Source organism: Danio rerio, chromosome 7 (assembly GCF_049306965.1).
Source record: "Danio rerio strain Tuebingen ecotype United States chromosome 7, GRCz12tu, whole genome shotgun sequence".
NCBI classification, from domain to species: Eukaryota; Metazoa; Chordata; class Actinopteri; order Cypriniformes; family Danionidae; genus Danio; species Danio rerio.
Window position 1 is genome coordinate 20,365,273 of NC_133182.1, and position 20,696 is coordinate 20,385,968.

Here is a 20,696-nt window from a genome sequence, read left to right on the forward strand (position 1 = left end):
GCATCTCTTCCGGTGCAGTTCACTCGCTCGGCTCGTTCACACTAGTATGATGTTTATTGCAGCTTTACCGTCTACGATTTTCATTCACTTTTTAGGCGGAATATATTAGTGGAATAATGTAGGGAATACTGGATGAGGGTATTGTGGGCACTTTCGAATACAGCCATAGACTTGAGAGTTCAGCCAAAGTTGAACTTGTGCCATGATTGGACTGATGGGAGTTTTAAACCAGAGTGTGACTGCGGCTCCCTCTTCTGGACAGTCCAGAGAAGCACAGCAGCTCGCTGTGATGCAACAAAACCCTTCAAAACGTCCAGGATTTCTGTAAGTATGTTTGTCTGCTTCTGCTGTGTGCTAGTTTTACAAAATTTCAACAGTGGAGGTGAAGGAACCGCAAACGAGCCAAGCCTACATTCATTAAAATGAGTAATAATAGGGCATACACATGCCCGTAGTTAACCTGTTGAAAGGGTGGTTCTTTAAAAAATTGACCTTTTTGCAAGAATACATCTAATTTTCTGTTGAATTATAATATTTTAATACTGCATTTTAGTGTCAAGCACTATTCTAAATTAGCTTGTCGGTACGTCCATTGCTCTTGTTGCTAAAACAGTTTGTGAGGTAAGTCGTTCACACACTGTTTAACATTGCCATCTACTGATGCAGAAACAGACCTAACAGAATTAAAACGACCAACTCCTTTACAAATGTCCACACATGAACAACCGAGAACTAGTAAAATATTATTTTGTAGTCTGCTGGAGCCAGGCAGATGTATTCACTGATCTTAACAGGTGTGATATTTATGATTAATCTATGTCTGTCAGTGTTGAGAAAAGTTACTTTTGAAAGTAATGCATTGTAATATTGATTTACTAACCAAAAAAGTCACTAATTAGTTACTTTTTTGGTAATTCATTACAAACATGCACTTTTAAAAAATATTTTCAACTTGTATACTCATTCTTGATCATATTTGATGATGTTTGATGATCACAGAGAGCTGAACAGATCTTTTAATCTCGGTTGCTTTGTGCACATCCTGTCTTGTTGAAATGATTATAAGTTTTACTACAGAGACATGTTAATATGCGGAAATCAATCAAATCTTTGGGTGGAGAAAACTGCACTCCTACGTCACGTTGTGGTGGGCCTCAAAATGGGAGAGGTTTATATCCTATTTTAACGTTGGGAAATTTAAAAAAGAGACTTATTGCCTTTGTATCACCCCAGTATGACAGTGGAAACACTATATCTAAACACAGTTCTGTCCTAACAGCTTCAAAAGGATGATTTTCCATCATAGGTGCCCTTTAATATTGCTGTCTGTGAAGCGATAGTTCACCCAAAAATGAACAATTCTATTATCATTAACTCACCCATAAACCTGCTGGTTTTCAGCATTCTTTAGAAAATAATGTTTAGTATTCAACAGAAGTGAGTAAATGATGATAGAATTTTAATTTTTAGACGTTTCAATGCTGTTTGGCTTGTTTTAAATAGGCCTATCTGGTCTACAGTATATTGTAATACAGCTTTGTAATACTTCAAAAATTATGAGAATTTTGCTTGCATAATATTGTAGTACCGATTGTGAGTTAATAAATATAGTAGGGAAAATATAAACAGCAATAATGACTACAATTGACATCGAATATTGCAGTGGTGTATCCAAGTGAAAGGAGTTCTTGAGCATGAAAACTAGTTTTGGCCATTGGAAATTTATTGGATCACTATAATTTGCTATTGGATGTCATGTGATCGACACGTTATTGCCCCGCCCTCATGGCAAAATGAAAGCATGCATGGCTTGTGAATATAGAAAGAAGAAAAAAGTAATTGTAAAAGTTATTGCATAAAATAGGGAAAGTTATTTTGATCAAGCATAAAAAAATAGAGCAAGATAAAAAAGAAGAGCTGTCAGTTTTGATTTTCACAGTGACTTTCAAAAACTTGAATTCTACTAATTGACATCATCCACAATGACACTAGTGGCATCACAACAAGACATTGTTTTTTTTAAGACACAAAAGTTAACTAGCTAAATTATGGTTTTTCTTTTATGAATGTTTTCAAAAAAGTAATTCCCCATACAGTGAAATATATTTTTTCCTGGTCAAAAATATTTTAAATATATGTTGTATTTGTGTTCAATAAAATACATTTTTGAAATCTTTGAAAATGTATGTGATGTATGGTTAAGTAGCCTATGTTGACTGGTTCATGTGGAAATAAAGATTTTCTTAATGTTACATGAATGTATCTTCTGGGATTGAAATATATGGAGGGTAAAATATATTTTAAAATGTTAAAAATGGTCTATATATTTGTAGAAAATATATTTGTGTAAATTTATTGTTAAATATATTTGAGCAAATATGTTTTTGGCCATTTTTTATTTTGAAATATACATGAAAATATACACTTTTACAGTATGAGACAATAGCCTACAACAAATCAGCAGACAATAACCTGGAGGACTGCCAGAGTTTTGTGTGTGTGCGTGTGTGCGTGTGTGCGTGTGTGTGTGTGTGTGTGTGTGTGTGTGTGTGTGTGTGTGTGTGTGTGTGTGTGTGTGTGTGTGTGTGTGTGTGTGTGTGTGTGTGTGTGTGTGTGTGTGTGTGTGTGTGTGCGCGTGCGCGCGTGTGTGTTTGTTTGTGTGTGCGGCACGAATTCACACTACTCAAACATGTTTTAATATTTTATGGTAAACAAATATTGACTAAAAAGTGCCCTGTGTTTGTCAACAGCATAACCCCCTACAGCAGAATAGAAGATAAAAGATTTCTACATTTCTGAAGGGAGCTGCTGATCATAACATTACTTATAAAACTGTAATATAAACTTTTTTGTAAGCAACACTTTTCACATTTTGATGCCATGCAGCAGGCAAGCTAATCTAGTGCAAATCACAGCATAAATGTATAAATAAAACCACCATTAAATACAATATGAGGGGATTTATTGCCAACTGTTTTTGCACACTATAAATATTAAACAAACACATAGTATTATATATCACTTCTATCCGGATTAAAAGGAAAGCGTGAAAATAAAATAGATGAAAGAAATGACGAGGACAGTATTTGTGTTTTGTTTTGCATTGTTTATTTACAATTAAATAATAACAGCAGAAATCAGCCCTCCACCCGTTTATTATATGACATATATTCCATCACCACCACCACATTGACAGAAAACAGTTCTCTCAGCCTGAAACGCTGGCTCCACATCCAACCCCACTTCCTCCTCTTCCTCCTCCTTCATTTTCTCTAAATCCTTGTTGATCTTCTCCTCCTCATTCATCAAGTCCCATTTCGTTATTTTACTTTTCCTCCTCCTCTGTCTTCTTTGACTGCTCTCTCTCAACCCTTTTCTCCTTATTCTCCTTTATTGTCTTCTCTTTCTTTCTGTAACTCTCCCTTTTCCGTCTTTTGTTCTTCCACTTCTCTTCCTGAACTCTCTTTTTCTCCTTTTTACTCATCTCCTCCTCCTCCTCTTCCTCAATTCTATTCTCCTCCTCCTCCTTCTTGGTGTTCACCTCCCTCATTTCCTCTCCCTTCATCTGTGCCGTCTTCTCCACCATCTCAGTTTTATCTATTCCCTCTTCCTCCTCTTTAATTGTCTCCATCTCTTCAACAATTTTCTTCTTCGTTTCCTCCTCTTCCTCAGTTTTCTTCTCCTCCTCTTTCTTTCTGTTCCTTCCTCTCCTCCCTCGTCTAGTTTTCCTTGTCTTTTTTTCCATTATTTTCACCACATCCTCCTCAATTTTCTCTTCTTCCTCCTTCATGATCTCCTCTTGATCATCTGTTAAAAGAGAAATGATTGCAGTTTACACATTCAGAGGGTGTTAAACTGAGGGGAAAATAATACAATTTATTAATAACATTACAGACATATGATTATTTACCATTGTTTTGCTGAATTGGGGCGAGATTTTTGCTGCAAGTTTTCCTTATGATTTTTCCTCTCCTCCTCTTTATTCTCCATCCCCTCCTCCACCACCATCATGTTCTCCTTCTCTTTTTTTCTCCTCCACCTCCGCCACATCTGTTATTTTCAAGGAGATGTTAAACTCCAGGTAAGACCAGAAAAATACAATTTATTTAAAGCATTAAAGTCCATTATTTACCATCATAGCATGTATCTTCTGAATCACCCAGAGTGAAGCAGAACATTGCTTTAAAAAGCAAGCAATCCGGCACCTTTTCTTCTTTTTCTCCTCCTCTTTCTTCCTCTTCTTATCCTTCTTTTTCTCCTTCTCCTTTTTTTCCTCCTCCCTCTGCTTCTTTTTCTCCTCCATCTCTAGATCAACTAAAGATTACAGAAAGTTAATTATTGTAGTGGTACTTTTTTCCTTAATGCAAGTTGTGTTTTTTTTCTTGTGTCACAGTAATGATCAATCTACAGGTTATTTAGTGCAATGACACATCCTTAAGTTTGTATTGTCTGAGTTTAAAAGTAAATCAGGTTTAAATGGCAAGTGGGGATGAAAGTAACACTGTTATCTATGCCCCACTGCTAATAACTTGTTTTTCAACTCCATCCATTTTATGAAATAAAGGTATACTGCCAATAACGATTAAACATATTCTAAATAAGTACATTTCATATTGTTGGGTTACTTTTGAAACATTTAATGGAACCCAAATGCAAAATGAAAATGCTATTTATTATATATATATTTTTTTTTGCAAAGATAAAGGACAGAACATGATGCGGTAAACATATTCACATTGTCAGATATTTCAAAAATAATCTTCAGCCAATTATTGAAAATGTTCGGTGAAATTTGCATGACAAACAGGAAAAACTATTTTTGCTGCATATGCAAATACTATATTTATATCTTTAAAATCTGTGAAAGTATGTATGTAAAAACTTGTATTGTTGTGATTGCCGCCATCTAGGTTAAAAGATGGAACCATTTTGAAAGGTGTAAAAAACACACCGTGACTGCTAGCCAGTTTTGAAGAAAACATGACAGAGCGGGGTTAGTTGTAGGGTGTTACTGTTGGACACCAATTGAACTAATAAATTAATTGTTGAATTTTGAGTGTAATGTTAAGGAACTTTTTAAATTTAAATGTTTTTAATAGAAAAAAAAAAATATTCCTAATAATGCAAATAAAGGCATTGTATAATAATGGAAAATAATGCAAATAAATACAAATGTGTTTATCCCAAATAAACACACTGCTATGTAGAATAAAAAATAGCTACTGAGGAAATACACGATTTAAATTAAGCTGGATTTCAATTAATAGTGTAAAATCTGCCTTTGTAAGCACGTTTTACAACTAATATTACAACTTGCCCTGCAGGTGGGGTTAATAACATTTTTACTCCAGACATTTTTGGCAATACTGGACAAAAAAAACAGATCTGGCGATCATACTTTCAATGCGTATTTAAGTGAAGTTTCATAAACTAATTTCGAGAGGAGCACGTGATATGATTGTGCACCGCTGGCCACTCATCCGTAATCAGTAATAATCCAATCAGAATGATCCTAGCTTAGTATAAATGGATCACTTTCTCCTCATTGCACTATCTTCGTTTTGGAAGAATCCCCCCTTCCACCCCATCTCCTCCTTTTTCTCCCCTTCTAGTGAGCGATCGAGACCTACCTGATCTCGGTTCTCCTGATATGCTTCTTGACCGGGCGGGAGCCCTGGGCTCAAATATCTCCGAGCTCAGGGTTCTCTCCCGGGACAGCATGCCAAAACTGCTATAAGTGCCAAGCATATCTAAGTAGGAACTCTTGAAAGAAGAGGCTTGTGTGTTGCTGGTAAAAAAATTTAAATAAAAAATTGGTTTATTTAACCCTATTACTTTGTTCATTATTTGGACAAAACCAAAAAGTGTTACTTTGTGCCCTACTCTCCCCTATTGTGTTACTTTGGTTTACTAAGTTACTATATTGTTCAGTCCCCGCTCTCCACTCACTATTTACTCAGCCTCAAGTGTTTCCTTCATGGCTTTCTTACTTCTGAACACATAACAAGACATTTTGATAACACAATTGCTTTCCGTTGAAACCGTAAAATATCGACCATGTACCGCCACTACTACAAACCAACAAAATATTTCTCTGAGCTACAAAGCTAAAGTATTCCACACGAACGTGTTCTAAATGACGTTCTAAACATCTACAGTAACTAACAAGACACCGCAAACGCCACATAATTAAGTGAGGATAGTTGAAAGCAAATATGGTTAGATGTACAAATCCATATTAACAGAATGAAAGCGATTTTAAGTGTTATTAAAAACACGTTAATTATAATTTGACATAGCCTATCCCTCGGCCCTGGAGTGTCACTGTCCTGCAGATTTCAGCTTCAAATTGCCTGACGTGGAAATATGAATAAGATCTGAATTAGGTGTTGAAGTGGAACTGGAGTTAAACCTTTTAGGACAGTGGCCATCCAGGCAGGGGCGCCCCCAAGGGGTGGCCAATGTAATTTTGCTGTTGATTAATTTAAATGCACTTATGTAAATTAACAATATTTAATATAAATAAATAAGTAAATGAAATGCAGCCACTAAATTATTGTGGATTGATTGGTGCTGACGTAGCTAATTCACTTCCCCTCCCTGGTCGTCGTTGACAGTACGCACACACCTTCAATAGACAGCAAGGGCAATTAAAGGTACACCAATAGAAGAAGCTGCATTAATAATAATGTGCCTCAAAAAGGATAAATTATAGTATTTGGGTCTGTATGTGTGTATATAATAATGCCTTTTGTTCAGTTTATTCATTTGTTTGTTTTTATTATTAATTAATTAATCTTCATTATTTTATACATGGCATATACTGTATGCTGTAAAATAAAATAACTGAAAAAAAATTATATAAAAAGTGTTTTTAAACTAAATATTGATATATGGTTTGCTCATTTACTTGCTGAATTATTTCAAGGATTAAATTGGAATATTTCAAGAGTAATTATTAAATGAATTAAAACCACATTATTTCATTTACTAGAAGCAAAAATATTACATTACACTGAATTCATATTTTTTTTGTGTGCCAACCCAAGATTTGGTGTGGCCTCTTCTGGCCACCCCTAAAAAAAAAGTCTGGGGGCGCCACTGCATCCAGGGCCACGTTTGACACTACAAACTGTAATTTGATAAAATGTCCACTTAATGATGGTTATGATGGATAGCTACTTGCTGTTTAACAGGCAATTGGAAAAAGCAGATATAGAAATGTTTAATATGTCATTCCTCTTCTTCACCAGCAGAGGAGACTGTTGACCAATACTGGACAAAATCAGCCCCACTTACAGTCTTCAACAGTGTTGCCAACTTAGCAATTTTTTAGCAACTTTTCATACTACCCTAGCAACTTTTTTTTCCAAAAAGCACCTAGCAGCAAATTTTAACATTTATTTGCCTATTTTTAGCAATTTTTAAAAAAGTGACTCAAAATAGCAGTGGGTACAGGCTTCACTCAGTAGAGTAAATTTTCTTGCTCAGATTGTTTTTCATAACTGTTAATTGACTGATATTTGTTAACATGTATAATTGTTGGTAATTTAGGTAGCAATAAATTCCAATAGTGTTATATTTGTTGTCACTTTTACAAATGTGTTAATTTCACAGGTTAAAAATAAGTACACAAGCTGTGAATGTTTAAAAGAATGTAACTGTTCATTATCAGTGTTATATTTAAAATATAACATAAATATAAAAAACATAATATATAAATAATATATAATATATAATATAAAATAAAAAACCTTATCAAAAAGTGTATGTATTTTACAAATAGTCAACTCTATTTTTCATAAAAATCTAAATGGACATATTTCAAATAATGTTTTGCTGAGATGTCCTGTCAATTTGTTAAAACATCATTTTGTATACTACATAAAGATGTAGTTTTGAGTTGTGATTACGCAATGACGTCTCATGCAACGAAATATGTCAATAAGAACCTATATATTATGCATCTGGATGTAATGTTTAAATATAATAAAATACACGGCGCCTCAGAGAGTAGAGACATGATGACGCTTGTCAGATACTATGTGATGACGTCACTGATGTGTAAATTAGTGCATGACGCCATCTGGCAACATTTAGCTACTTTTCGGGCGGGCTTTAGCTACTTTTCATTAGATATAATTGGCAACAGTGGTCTTCAAACCTGAACTTTATTGTCAAGAAGCTAGATCAGTGTGCTGCACTTTCACTCCCTTTTTGGACGTGTCGAAATAAAGAAAGAAAGACAGGTGTCCTTAGTTTAATTACTCTATACGACGGGACTATTAAAGCCTTTTGATTTTCTTTGGCTAGTGAATATTCTAGTGAGCGTAGTTATTTTCTGGTAAGCGCAGAGCTCACAGTTCTTACAGTTTAAGGCGTCAAATTTAGGCACTTTTCAATCACTTTCCAGGTGCATTTTAAAACTTTTCCAGCACTTTACAACTGACAAATTTACATAGGCTACATGTGCATTCTTCATCACATTATATTAGATGCTGTTTATCATTTTACTAGTGTTATTTGTAAATAGCATCTCAAGTGATTTAAGCAACTGTATGATCCTATTCAAAAGCATGTGATCCTCTTGAAATTAGTTAATAAATAAACCGCACAAAGCTTTGAGAGATCCTGCAAGTAAACATCTTAACTTCTCAAGTTTTACAGAGCTAAAGATTTCTCAGTTCCACATGTCATGTGATGGAGGAAGTACCTGTTTCTATCGATGACAATGTCTTGTCTAAAAGAGTAGAAAAAGCAATAACCTGGCGAGATGCAACAGTCAGGTCAACGCTCTCTGAAATCCCAAAAGGGCGGTCAAGGCATTAGGGTCTAGATTTATGTTAATAGCTTCATTAAGTGTTTCAAGAACACTGGACCAGAAATGTGTCAATTTAGGGCAACTCCAGAACATATGGAGATGGTTAGCAGGAGACTGCTCACAGCACTGACTGGCATCACTTCTATCAGAACTTTGATTTGCTAGTTTGGCATTGGTTGAATGAGCTCTATGGAACTCCTGAGTACTTGACATTTTAATCAGATAAATGCAGCATTGGTGAGATCCACGGCATATTTTTAAAGTAGGTAAGCAGTAGCTTCCTGTCCTAAGTAACGTGACTTGTTTTCTTTTTTTTAATGAACGTGACACTTTCCCCGCCTATGTCTTAGAAGCAGGAAGAACGTGAGCTTGTCAACCTCAAACTGTCAGAGTGTGATAGCGAGAGGATTCACATCACGAGCTGAAGAGCTGCTCTCTGCTGCTGATGGAGCTCTTTTCTGAGGCTGTGGAATATCTGAAGGCTTATGGCATCTCACCTGGTACCACTGTTTTGTTTAATAGTAACTACACCAATAATAATCAATGATTGTTTCTGAACTGTCATCCGATAATCTGGTGTGTTTTTATATTTTAATAGTGACTGAGGATGAAATGATGGATTCTGACCTACTACATGATGTGTTCCCTGAGGAGTCAGACTGGGGGTCTCATGGCTCTATGCAAACTGAACCATGTTTGCCATCCACACCAGTAAGAAATGACAGAAGTATCTTATTAGTGAGGTCCTGTTTGTATGTTGATTCATTTTACCGTCACCAGTGTATATCAATAGCTCTATTCAAGTGTATAGTCTTTGTCATAGATTCTCAGTGCTGACCCAGCAAATAGTTTTGTGTTTATTAGACGTCTAAACATAGACACATTGGCTATAACGAGGCTAAACTTGGGCTGTCAGTGAAAATCTAATAGACATCTGAGAATAGCCCAAAACCCGACTAGTCGTCAGATAGACAGATTAGACAGACTTTATATGTGTAGTCATTCATTTCTCTTTATTTGATTACTAGTCTAGTTTTGGCCTATTCTTAGATGTCTATTTGATTTTGACTGTCAGCCCAAATTTAGCCTTGTTTTAGCCAAGACGACAATGTTTAGATGTATATTAGACGTCTATTAGACATCTTTTAAAAATAAAAAATGCTTGCTAGGGAATTAAGTAAGTTTAAAATTTGTAATCTTAAGCACAATGTGTTTTCAGACAAACGATAACCCAGATGACCTGCTTCAGAAGAGAATGGTCGTTTTGAAAAGGGTTTTGCTCAGTGAGGAGATCTACCTGATGGAGCTTGAAACGCTGCTCACGGTACAAGCACCTTCTCAACTTGTATATCTACTTTCCAGATTGTCCTATTGGACTGTGAAGTAAACAAAATCACACTTCAGCAAGCACAAAGATAGAAAAAAATTACACTATGCAAAAATTATACTATTAAACTAGTGCCAAGCCTGCATGAAGGGCTTTATTGAAACAGAAAGCTTAACATCAGTGCCATTAATAGCATCATTCTGGGCTTTTTATCATTGTCATCTAGCAGTCAGATATTATTCAAACCAAATGTTCTTCCTTTCTGTCACTTCCTGCAGGTCAACTTCTGTTTCTCTTTGTCAAGTATTGCTTCCCTTTCTTGTCAAATCATTTAAAAAGAGAGAGTCCAGAAAGTCCAGAATGACATGTAACGTAATGATGAAGTGATTGGTATCATGTTTCTAAACCACTTCCTCACAGGAATGGTGTCAGGCATTTACAAGATGTCAGGCATGAATGTTTTATGATTTTATTTAACTCACGTCTGGTGTTTACATTTTTGGAACCACCAATGCGCGTGTAATGCTTCAGCTTGCTACTTCAGCTTTTATCAGCATGTGCAATTTTCAGTTCCCAATCTATCTTTCATTTTGGCATCTGCATCATTTCTCTCTTTCTTCTCAGCCCATGAAAGCTCTGAAGGCATCAGCGGGTACCTCACAACCCGTTTTGTCCACTGAGCAAGTTCAGACAGTGTTTTATCAAGTGCCTGAACTCAGAGATCTGCACCGGCAGTTTTACACAAGCCTTCAAACTAAACTGCATCCTGATAACGTAATGGGTCAGGGGTCACAACAAAGCCTCGGAAGGGATGAGGGCCCGGTGATGCATTACCAAGGGGAGCATCATTTATCCGTGGGAGATGTCTTTCTGAAGTTTGTAAGTTATATTATAATAACACTTATTATATTGTGCATGGATTAGCAGTGCACAATTGACAGAGCATTGTTGATGTTTGATGATTCTGTATTCTCTCTGCTTTGGTGCAATGTGAAACTGCTGACTTATTTGATTGCGTTATTACATTATAAAAATATACTAGTGTTGACTCATTACACACTAATTCTTTTTATAAGATACAAGTACCAATTCCTTTTAAACCTATTACTAGTACTCATGTATTAGATACTAGTACTTATTCATTAGATACTAATTCTTAAAAAAATAGATACTAGTTTTTATTTATTAGATACTAGTAGTTATTTTAATAGTGACTAGTAACTATTCTGTTGTTACTTGTAGTAAATAAAAAAGTATCTATTAAATAAGTACTAGTATTTATTGAATAGATACTAGTATCTAATGAATAAGTACCAGTATCTAATACATAAGTACTAGTATCTATTTAATAGGTACTATTATCTAATGAATGAGTACTAGTATCTAATAAAAAGAACTAGGGCCCTATCACACACCCGGCACAATAAGGCGCAGAATGTGTTTGTTCACAACGTGTTGCTATTTTCAGACCAGCGCAACCCTAATTTTTCCTTTTTCCACCACGTTGTTTAAATAGAAAATCTATTTGTGCCACTTTGTGAACTCATGGGTGTTCCAGTCATGAAAAAAGGTGTGTGAAGGCGCATTGTTGGTGCGTTGATATTTTGAGGGACAAAAATAGACTGTGCAATAGACCAGCTGAAAGCAGGTCTAAAGACCAGTGCAGAGCACAATAGTTGTGCGCCTTGCTTACACATTGCTTAAAACAAGCAAAATGTACAGCAATACAACACATGTACAGCAAGAATTAAATGGTTAAAATATTACAAAAATTATTACTTTCTACATAAATATAAAAAATACTACCTCCATCCCTTCATTTCGTTTTTTTTTTTTCAGTTTATTCATGACAACTTGCTTTTGTATAATGTTCTTATTATTGTTATTATTAAAATTAGCAATATTATTTATTTTATACATATTTATATTTGTTTTATTAAAAACAAGCTTAGATTTGTCCACCTGTCAGGTTTTGAACCAAATAGGGCATAGGACATGTGTTTGAATATAACTTTTTTTTAGCACATTTCATTATTATTGTTCATTTATTTGTTTGCTGGAAATTAAAACTGAATTTAGAAATGGTTTAGAATCAATTCTTTGCGCCTAACAAACTAAATTAAAGGCCAGGGCTATTTAATTGGCGGCCCGCAGGCCGAATCCGGCCCCCGAGGCAATTTGTTCTGGCCCTCCAAATAGTGTGACCAAGACGTAAAAATATATTTAGTCCATTCGAAAAACGGCCGCTAAAGTTATGAAGTGACGTGCATCTGTTCAATTCAGTATGAGCTGCAGAGGTTGCGCGAAGCGTGAGTCACCAGTAGCGAGTGGTGTGGGCAGCCGAAAGCATTTGGATATGTTTTGTAGAAAATGCCTTTTGTACAATGCACAGTAATCATTACTAGGGATGCAACGATTAGCTGATTTCACTATTAACTGCGCTTTTTTTCGTCACAGTTAATTAATCGTAAAAGCTTCTCTGAGCCGCATTTCTGTTGCATGGAAAAGTTATGACAAGTTGCCAACTGTACGCTAGCTTTAAAGTTCAAAGTATGTACACTGAGGTTAATGCGCACGCACACCGGAATAACTATAGCAGCGGCTGTTCCCATATCATGTCTTTTCTGCTTGCAAGTTTGTTAATTCTAATGTAAGAATGACAATATGCGCGCACAAGCGGAGCAATGCGCTTGTGTCTTTCCAGGCGCACGCAGTAGAAAACATCTCATGGTGAGAGTTGTGCGTGCCTTTCAGTGCAATGTAAACAAAAGATTTGTTAGACGAATTATTATTAAAATGATTATGTATGCATGAACCCAGATGATAACAACAGTTAATCTAAATAGCTATACTTTCCTAATATAAAGCTTGAATTTACATTAGATGTAATAACCATGAAAGCATGATTATTCTTCAAACTATATAAACGTACAACCAAAATCTATATTGTTGCATTACTAATTGTTATGCTGATCAAAACATAACATATGAATGTGTCTGAATGTAGAAGAAGCCTACTTCAGCAATGCACTGCTTTTGTTGTGCGAAATACAACATTTTTAATGTTTGTAAACAAAACAAAAAAGTAAATTGGACAATGCAGTTGTTTTAAAATACAATATCTTAAACTTTTAATGTAGAAAAAGCCACCGTGGGTGTCTTTATGTGCACAAATACAGCATTCAATTCAGCTTTTTCAATTCAGCTTTATTTGTATAGCGCTTTTACAATGTAGATTGTGTCAAAGCAGCTTCACATAAATGGTCATAGTAACTGGAACAGTGTGGTTCAGGTTTTAGTGTTTAAGTTCAGTTCAGTTGAGTTTAGCTCAGTTCAGTGTGATTTAATCATTACTGAGAGTTCAAACACTGAAGAGCAAATTAATCGATGCGCAGCTCTACCAATCCTGAACCATGCGAGGCAGTGGCGACAGCGGAGAGGGAAAAAAAACTTCACCTGATGGGAGTGAAGAAAAAAAACCTTGAGAGAACCAGACTCAGTTGGGCACGACCATTTTAATTTCTCCGCTGGCCAAAAGTCTTGTGCAGAACTTCATTCGCCGTGGTTTATGCTGGAAGATGGCCTCAATGAAGACTCGTCTGTCCCTGGAGCGTCGCTGGAATCAGACACATGTTCTCCACTCCCCACGACCATCAGCGCAGCAGCAGCTCAGGATATGGCCTGGTCCCGGATATGGAATCCTTGGGATCATCACGTCGCTGGTCTTGGATCCAATCAGTGACTCCGCCTAATCTGAGGACCTCGGGATGAGTATCCCCAGGTGAAAATAGAGAATAAAGAGAATAATTAGCGTAGCTGCTGTTCATAGTGTATATAAGCTAGATGCAGAAGCCTGTGTGGAACCGCTAGGTGATGCATTGAGTGTATGCTTTACTAAACAGATAGGTCTTTAATCTAGTTTTGAACTGGGAGAGTGTGTCTGAGCCTCGGACATTACCAGGAAGGCTATTCCAGAGTGTAGGAGCCATGAAAGAGAAGGCTCGACCTCCTTTACTTGATTTTGCTATTCTAGGTACTACCAGAAGCCCTGAATTTTGAGATCTTAAGGAACGAGTTGGTTAGTAGCGAGACAGAAGGTTGGTTAGATAAACAGGAGCTAGATTATTTAGAGCTTTATAGGTGAGAAGTAATATTTTAAATTCAATACGAAATTTAACAGGCAGCCAGTGTAAGGAGGATAAAATTGGGGTTATATGATCATATTTTCTAGACCTGGTCAGAACTCTGGCTGCTGCATTTTGTACTAATTGAAGTTTGTTAATAGAGGATGCTGGGCAGCCAGCAAATAGAGCATTACAGTAATCCAGTCTCGAAGTCATAAAAGCATGGACTAGCTTTTCTGTATCTGAGATGGATAGCATATTTCGTAATTTAGCGATATTTCTCAGATGAAAGAAGGCAGTTTTTGTGACATGGGATATATGGTTTTTAAAAGTTAGATTGCTGTCTAATATGACACCCAAATCTTTTATAGTAGAGCTAAAGCTAACTTTGTATCCCTCTAATTGTAAATTGAGTTGCGAGATCTGCTGTGTGCAAGATTTAGGTAATAAGTAATAAGTAATAATTCTGTTTTGTCTGAGTTTAAGAGAAGAAAATTGTTGGTCATCCAGTCTTTGATGTCTTTGATACACTCAGTTAGTTTAGAAAGTTCAGACGTCTCGTCAGGTTTAGTGGAAATATATAATTGAGTATCATCTGCATAGCAGTGAAAGCTGATCCCATGTCTTCTAATAATGTCTCCCAGAGGTAGCATGTAAATTGTAAACAGTAAAGGGCCTAAAACTGATCCTTGAGGCACCCCATACTTTATACTTTAACAAGAGCATATGGGCTCTTAAATGCAGTTGTGTCATCACTCATATAGCAAGTCATATTTCTCCGGCCCTTCATTTGGGATGCTTTTCATAAACCGGCCCCCATGCCAAACTAATTGAATAGCCCTGATGTAGGCTATTGAATGTCTTCAGTGGAGTGAGTACAACACTGTTTCTTTATTCACAAAAGAGAGAAAGGTCGATTGGAGGAGGCTCATAATTTATCCTTGGGCTGCACAGAGCTTATTTTTCTGTCCTTAAAATAGCCAAAGTGGATTCGGATTCGCCCTTATTTCTTTTGCGCCCTGCTCTTTAGACTTTGCGCCTAGTTTGTTAAAATAGAGCCCCTAGTGTCTAATGAGTAAGCACTTGTATATTTTTAAAAAGCATTAGTATCTAAAGAATAGGCAATAGTTTTCAATGAATAAGCACTAGTATCTAATGAATAAGTACTAATATCCAATGAATAAGTAGTACTTAATGAAAGAGATGCTAGTATCTAAAAATAAGTATTAGTAACATGAAAATAGATACTAGTACAGGTTATAGATTAAATATCAAAATGGCTTGCCATAGTGTCAGATGTACTAAACAGGGCAAATTATTATTAAAATAGATCCCATAAAGAATGGGATAGGATTGCACGTTGAGTTCCACCAAGCAGAAAGTGGATAATTTATTAACAATAGCTGATATTAAATTTGAAAGATTTTAAATATTGGTTTAATAGCAGTGCCTACCACAAACCCCAACCATGTTGCATAATTCAAGTATTTCCCTTCTGTAATGTTTGTGGAACTTTCTACTAGGGCATGTGCAATATGATCAGCTGTAAGCATAGATGTGTCCAGAGACTTTCCACAGGTTTTGTGCCGCTTTTATGTCATTTATCTATCACCATTTATCTATATTTTGGCTATGCATACTTTTACTGTTCTGTACTATACTAAAAGTTACTGACATTTTTTACTGTATGTCATGTCACTTAGCAACCTGAGTTTAAAAGTAAAGAATTACATTATAATACATTATTTAGCAGACACTCTTATCCAAAGTGACACAGTCAGAGACAGACAGACACACAGGCACACAGGCACACACATTGTGAGCAGTGAGCAGCCATTACATGAATATCTTTTTTGTGTGTGTGTGTGAAATAATTTGCAGGTCAATCAGTTAGGAGTGTACCGGGGCTTTATTGACAACTATGAGAACGCAGTGAAGATTGTGCAGAAGTGTATGCTGTCAGACCAACGCTTCCGGATACTTGCAGAGGTCTTACATGTTTCCTCTTTCATTTTTATCTTTATTGGATTTTATAGTAAACCACACAGATCTTTTTCTCTCTTTATGTTTAGAGTATGATGTCCTCCAAGAGCTCAGACAATGTGAAAACTAAATATACCTTTGAAGGTAAACAGTTCATTTTTGCTTGTCTTTATGGTTCTGTGGATGTTTTTAAAGAGAATTGGATCAGCATACACGAAACAAACTCCATAATAAAAGGCCCAATGTTTAAAAAAGAAAGAAATTTCTAATCAGTGGAACCAGATTTTTTATACCCCTGTAGATTTGCTCACTCCAGGATGACACACAGGCATTTTTAGTCGCGAGTGTAGTTGTTTAGATTGCAACTATGCAGTTTATTTGTAAGGATAAGGCCTATTTTGAAATATTTATAATTTCTGAAATACAGTGCGTCGGCATCCATCAGCCTATCATTGAGCAGAGCATAGACGGTTGATGTTGTTCATGCACAAGATGGCGACAGAGACTGTATGATAAGATCTTAGAGGAGAAAAACTTGTAATTTCTAACTATAACTTATCAAATCATTATTAAACTGGTAGGTGATGTTCTAAGTTGATCTCTCTCTTTTGTATGCTGTGGTGCTGTATTTACACCATAGTAATTGTAGTGTGTGGAGTCTGAGATGGGACTCGCATATCAGGAAAGTATATATTTTGTGTCGGCCACTCTTTGTATAACCCTGAGTTACGTTTTGGTTGGCCATTTTAAAAAAGTGTGTGTGTTTGTATTTAATGAGTCTCCTGTTTCCGTCACTGCAGACTAGTTCAGTAAAAAGAAAGCAAGAAGAAATGCTCAAATGTGTTTAGCGTTTATTCCTATCGCAAACATAACAGTAATCTATTAGTGATTACGTTGATTTGGCTTTTTAATTATTGTGATCACCCGAGATATACTGGGAAATGTCTCTAGACTGATAGCAGTTCATGCTGTTCAGCCTTATAATCTTAAAATATGAGCAAAATCATTTGTTTTGTCATCTCTTTTGACATTACGCTAGTTCTAAAGTGCCTTTTGTGAAGTAGCAGTGGTTTCTGCTTTTCTGACATCAGCTGCAGATGTGATTGAATGGTGGAAGAAAGTAGTTCCTCGCACAAAAGGATTTGATTAATTTTTTTTTACATACACGATTATGCCATCAAACTGTTGTATAAACGCAATATCACACTCATAGCAGTGCTATATGGCTGTATATCGTCATTGGTGGGACAAGGCATTTGGCCTACTGCCTCCCACCAGTGCCTTTATACAGCCATATCGCATTGCTATGAGTGTGACATTGCTCATATGACAAATAGCTATAGAAGCTGGCATGGAAGTAAAACCCCAATCACTCACGCCATATAGGAACTGGTTTAACAATAAATGATAGAGTCTTGTGGTTTGGTTGTATGTACATTTGTTGAACTAACCCATTTACAATAATTCAACTCAGTCATGTTTAATAATGGTATTGGTGTAGAAATACTACATTACCCATTACGCTGAGTAAAGCCTTCTAAAAGGCATCTTTAGCTCTGCCAACTCCCATCAGAATCTGTGAATGACAAAATCGAGTCTTCCGACATTTTCTTAATACATGCTATTCATGTGATGACCATGTTTTTGTTGTTGCTGTTTTTTTTGCAACTGTACTTTTCAATACTAAATCTAAAAACAGGATATCTGAAAATTATTGTAAATGATACAACTGACAGAACATTATAGAAAAAAAGAAAGCTGTTCACTTTTATTTTACTGCTTGCACCTATAGATAGAAGTGTCTGTTTGTATCTTTCTCGATCATATTTAAAGTCATTTTAAAGTTGTGTCATTCACAATGCTTCATGTAATTGATGTTTGTTTCTCCGTATTAGCAACATCTAGTACCAGTCTTGTACATTTATCTTTTTGGCACATTTTTATATACATTTAAACAAAAGTTTGTATTGATGTGATTTTCCTCACGGCTGATTGATTTGATTTATATCCTATAATGTTTAAAAATGTTTTTAAAATTTCTTTATGAAACCTAAAAGGGAAAAATACTGATACAACTAAACGTAGTGGGCAAAAACCAACACACTTTCTTTGTTCATTTAACTTCACAGCTCTCCTGTACAAGCCGTTAGACAGAGTGATGAAAACCACCCTCGTCTTGCACGTGAGACACTGCTCAATATCTCCCATTTATTTATAAATATTCACTCATACCTATGGATTTATGACCTTGTTCTGCTTCATCCTCAGGACTTGTGGAAGCACACGCCCCCCGAACACCCTGACAGCATCACACTGCAGGAAGCGCTCCGTCTTTCGAGCAGCTTTATGTCTGGGGTGAATGAAAGGTCGCAGTGCAAACAGCCAGTCATGCTGTGCAGAGGAGAGGTACTGCAACGCTTCACATGATGCGTGTCACATGTGTTCCTTGTATGCTGATTATTTGTTAAACTTTAAAATGAATCATCATATATGCATGTGTGCATGTCTGCAGAGACGTCAACTGATGCGTGATGGGTTTGTGGTTGATGTGTGTGAAAGTGGGCACAACCTGAGACACCTCTTCCTGTACACAGACATGCTGCTGTGTGCTAAACTGACAAACGCAGGGTGAGTTTCCTCCAACCAGAGCTCACTGAGCATGTGGCATCATGCTTCATTCATCAGAGGCCTGTTGCACAAAACAAAGTGAACAAATTCTGGGTGGCAGTTTCAGGTAGACAAAACAAATCCAACTTGGTTTAGATCTGGTTAAGTGGTTGCACAATGCTTGATTTAAATTGTCTTGGAATATTATCAGAAATATAATGAATTTAAACACATTTACGAAACAGAAATATAAAACAGAACGTTTAAGAAGGCAACTTAATGAAAATGTTATTTTATCAGTGCAAATGAATCAACTCATTTTAATAATGTAGGATCACCAACAGCTCAGAAGTCAGTTGTTTTAAAATCCTTATTTATTAAGGAACAATTTAGATGTAAATATTTAAAAGGGCGAAAGTGGGCAGTCAACATTGCCATTGAACAGGCAGATAGCTCATTGAAGTTGGTAATATTAGCATGGGACTTCAAGGCCTGGGGTTTGTACATTTCCAGCAGTTTGGAATTGCAAGTTCGCCAATCAGACAAGGTATGATGCAGGCAGAAATTAGAGCTCAAGAGAAACAAAGATGTATGTCTTAAGCAGTGAAGCAAGCATCCCAGGGAATATGGAGAAAGTGGGATCTGCCCAAGTGGAAGAAAAAATGGGCAGCGTTATGGAGACTGGAGCCACACCGCATCTCCTTCTTGCTACGCTCTGTGTATGACACGCGTCCGTCACCATCTCATTTGCATATGTGGGGATTGAGACAACCCATACTGCAAGATATGTGGCCAAAAGTGAACACTGGCACATATTGTCAGGGTGTAAAACATCTTTACCCAGGGTCGAAATAGATGGCGACATGACAAGGTACTGTTAACTCTTGATGATTCAATTGAGCAGGAGAGACGCAAGAAGAAGCATTGCAGATAAGGAAACCATCAGCTTTATCAAGGAAGGGGCAAGGCCTGTCGCAACTAGGACAGTAGCAAAGTCAAGCTTGCTGCAACCACAGACGCTTGGCAATTGAGAGTCGATGTTGGAAGAAAACTGCAGTTCTCAGAAGGGGTTCGTCCAGATATTGTGTTGTGGTCAGATAAAGACCGTAAAATCATTTTAATTGAGCTGACTGTGTGGAGGAGGGTAGTGAAGATGCTCATGAGAGGAAGGTCTTAAAGTACACACCACTAATCCAGGAGTGTAAAATCAAAGGTTGGCAGGCATGGCTGTTTCCTGTCGAGGTAGGGTGTATAGGCTTTCCTGCAAAGTCAGTTTGGCAACTGATGCCAGTTTTAGGCGTTGAAGAAAAGAGCAAGAAACATGCTGCTTGCAGAATGGGAAAAGAAGCAGAACGAGCTTCATGCTGGTTATGGAGTAAGAGAGAGGAGAAAAGCTGGAAGCCATGAGTAGATGGCCAGTGGCTTGGCCACCCATACCGACCCACCAGCTGGAGAGTGTTGTGGTAAGGGTCGAAACACTCAGGGAAGGTTAGGAACCACCTGATGACATCAACTTGTGTCAGAAAGCTATGGTTACATAGTGGACTAACCAAAGGAAGCACCAAAATAGGTGTATGTCACAACATGTAATAATAAAATCAAATTAAAAAAATTAATTGACTAATATTATTTGACAATTAGGGGGATGCGGTGGCGCAGTAGGTAGTGCTGTCGCCTTACGGCAAGAAGGTCACTGGTTCGAGCCTCGGCTGGGTCAGTTGGTGTTTCTGTGTGAAGTTTGCATGTTCTCCCCACGTTCATGTGGGTTTCCTTAGGGTGCTCCGGTTTCTTCTACAGTCGAAAGACATGCAGTACATGTGAATTGGGTAAATTG

At 36.7% G+C, this 20,696-nt stretch overlaps 1 protein-coding gene across 7 annotated transcripts in view; it reads left to right on the plus strand.

The window, feature by feature from the left end:
* The first annotated feature begins 251 nt into the window (after nt 1-251).
* si:dkey-33c9.6 overlaps nt 252-20,696 on the plus strand; it is a 39,228-nt gene continuing 18,783 nt past the window's right edge. Inside the window, exons 1-11 of one of the 7 annotated variants that reach the window (XM_073908326.1) lie at nt 252-324; nt 2,751-2,834; nt 9,172-9,321; nt 9,420-9,532; nt 10,041-10,145; nt 10,773-11,027; nt 16,154-16,261; nt 16,345-16,399; nt 18,385-18,437; nt 18,524-18,661; nt 18,768-18,883. In XM_073908326.1, the coding sequence (XP_073764427.1) occupies nt 9,267-9,321; nt 9,420-9,532; nt 10,041-10,145; nt 10,773-11,027; nt 16,154-16,261; nt 16,345-16,399; nt 18,385-18,437; nt 18,524-18,661; nt 18,768-18,883 (998 nt within the window). In that variant the 5' untranslated portion in view covers nt 252-324; nt 2,751-2,834; nt 9,172-9,266. Of the gene's footprint in view, nt 325-2,750; nt 2,835-8,120; nt 9,088-9,171; nt 9,322-9,419; nt 9,533-10,040; nt 10,146-10,772; nt 11,028-16,153; nt 16,262-16,344; nt 16,400-18,384; nt 18,438-18,523; nt 18,662-18,767; nt 18,884-20,696 lie in introns of those variants that run through there. The other 6 variants (XM_073908327.1, XM_073908324.1, XM_073908325.1 and 3 more) reach the window with 6 other exon arrangements.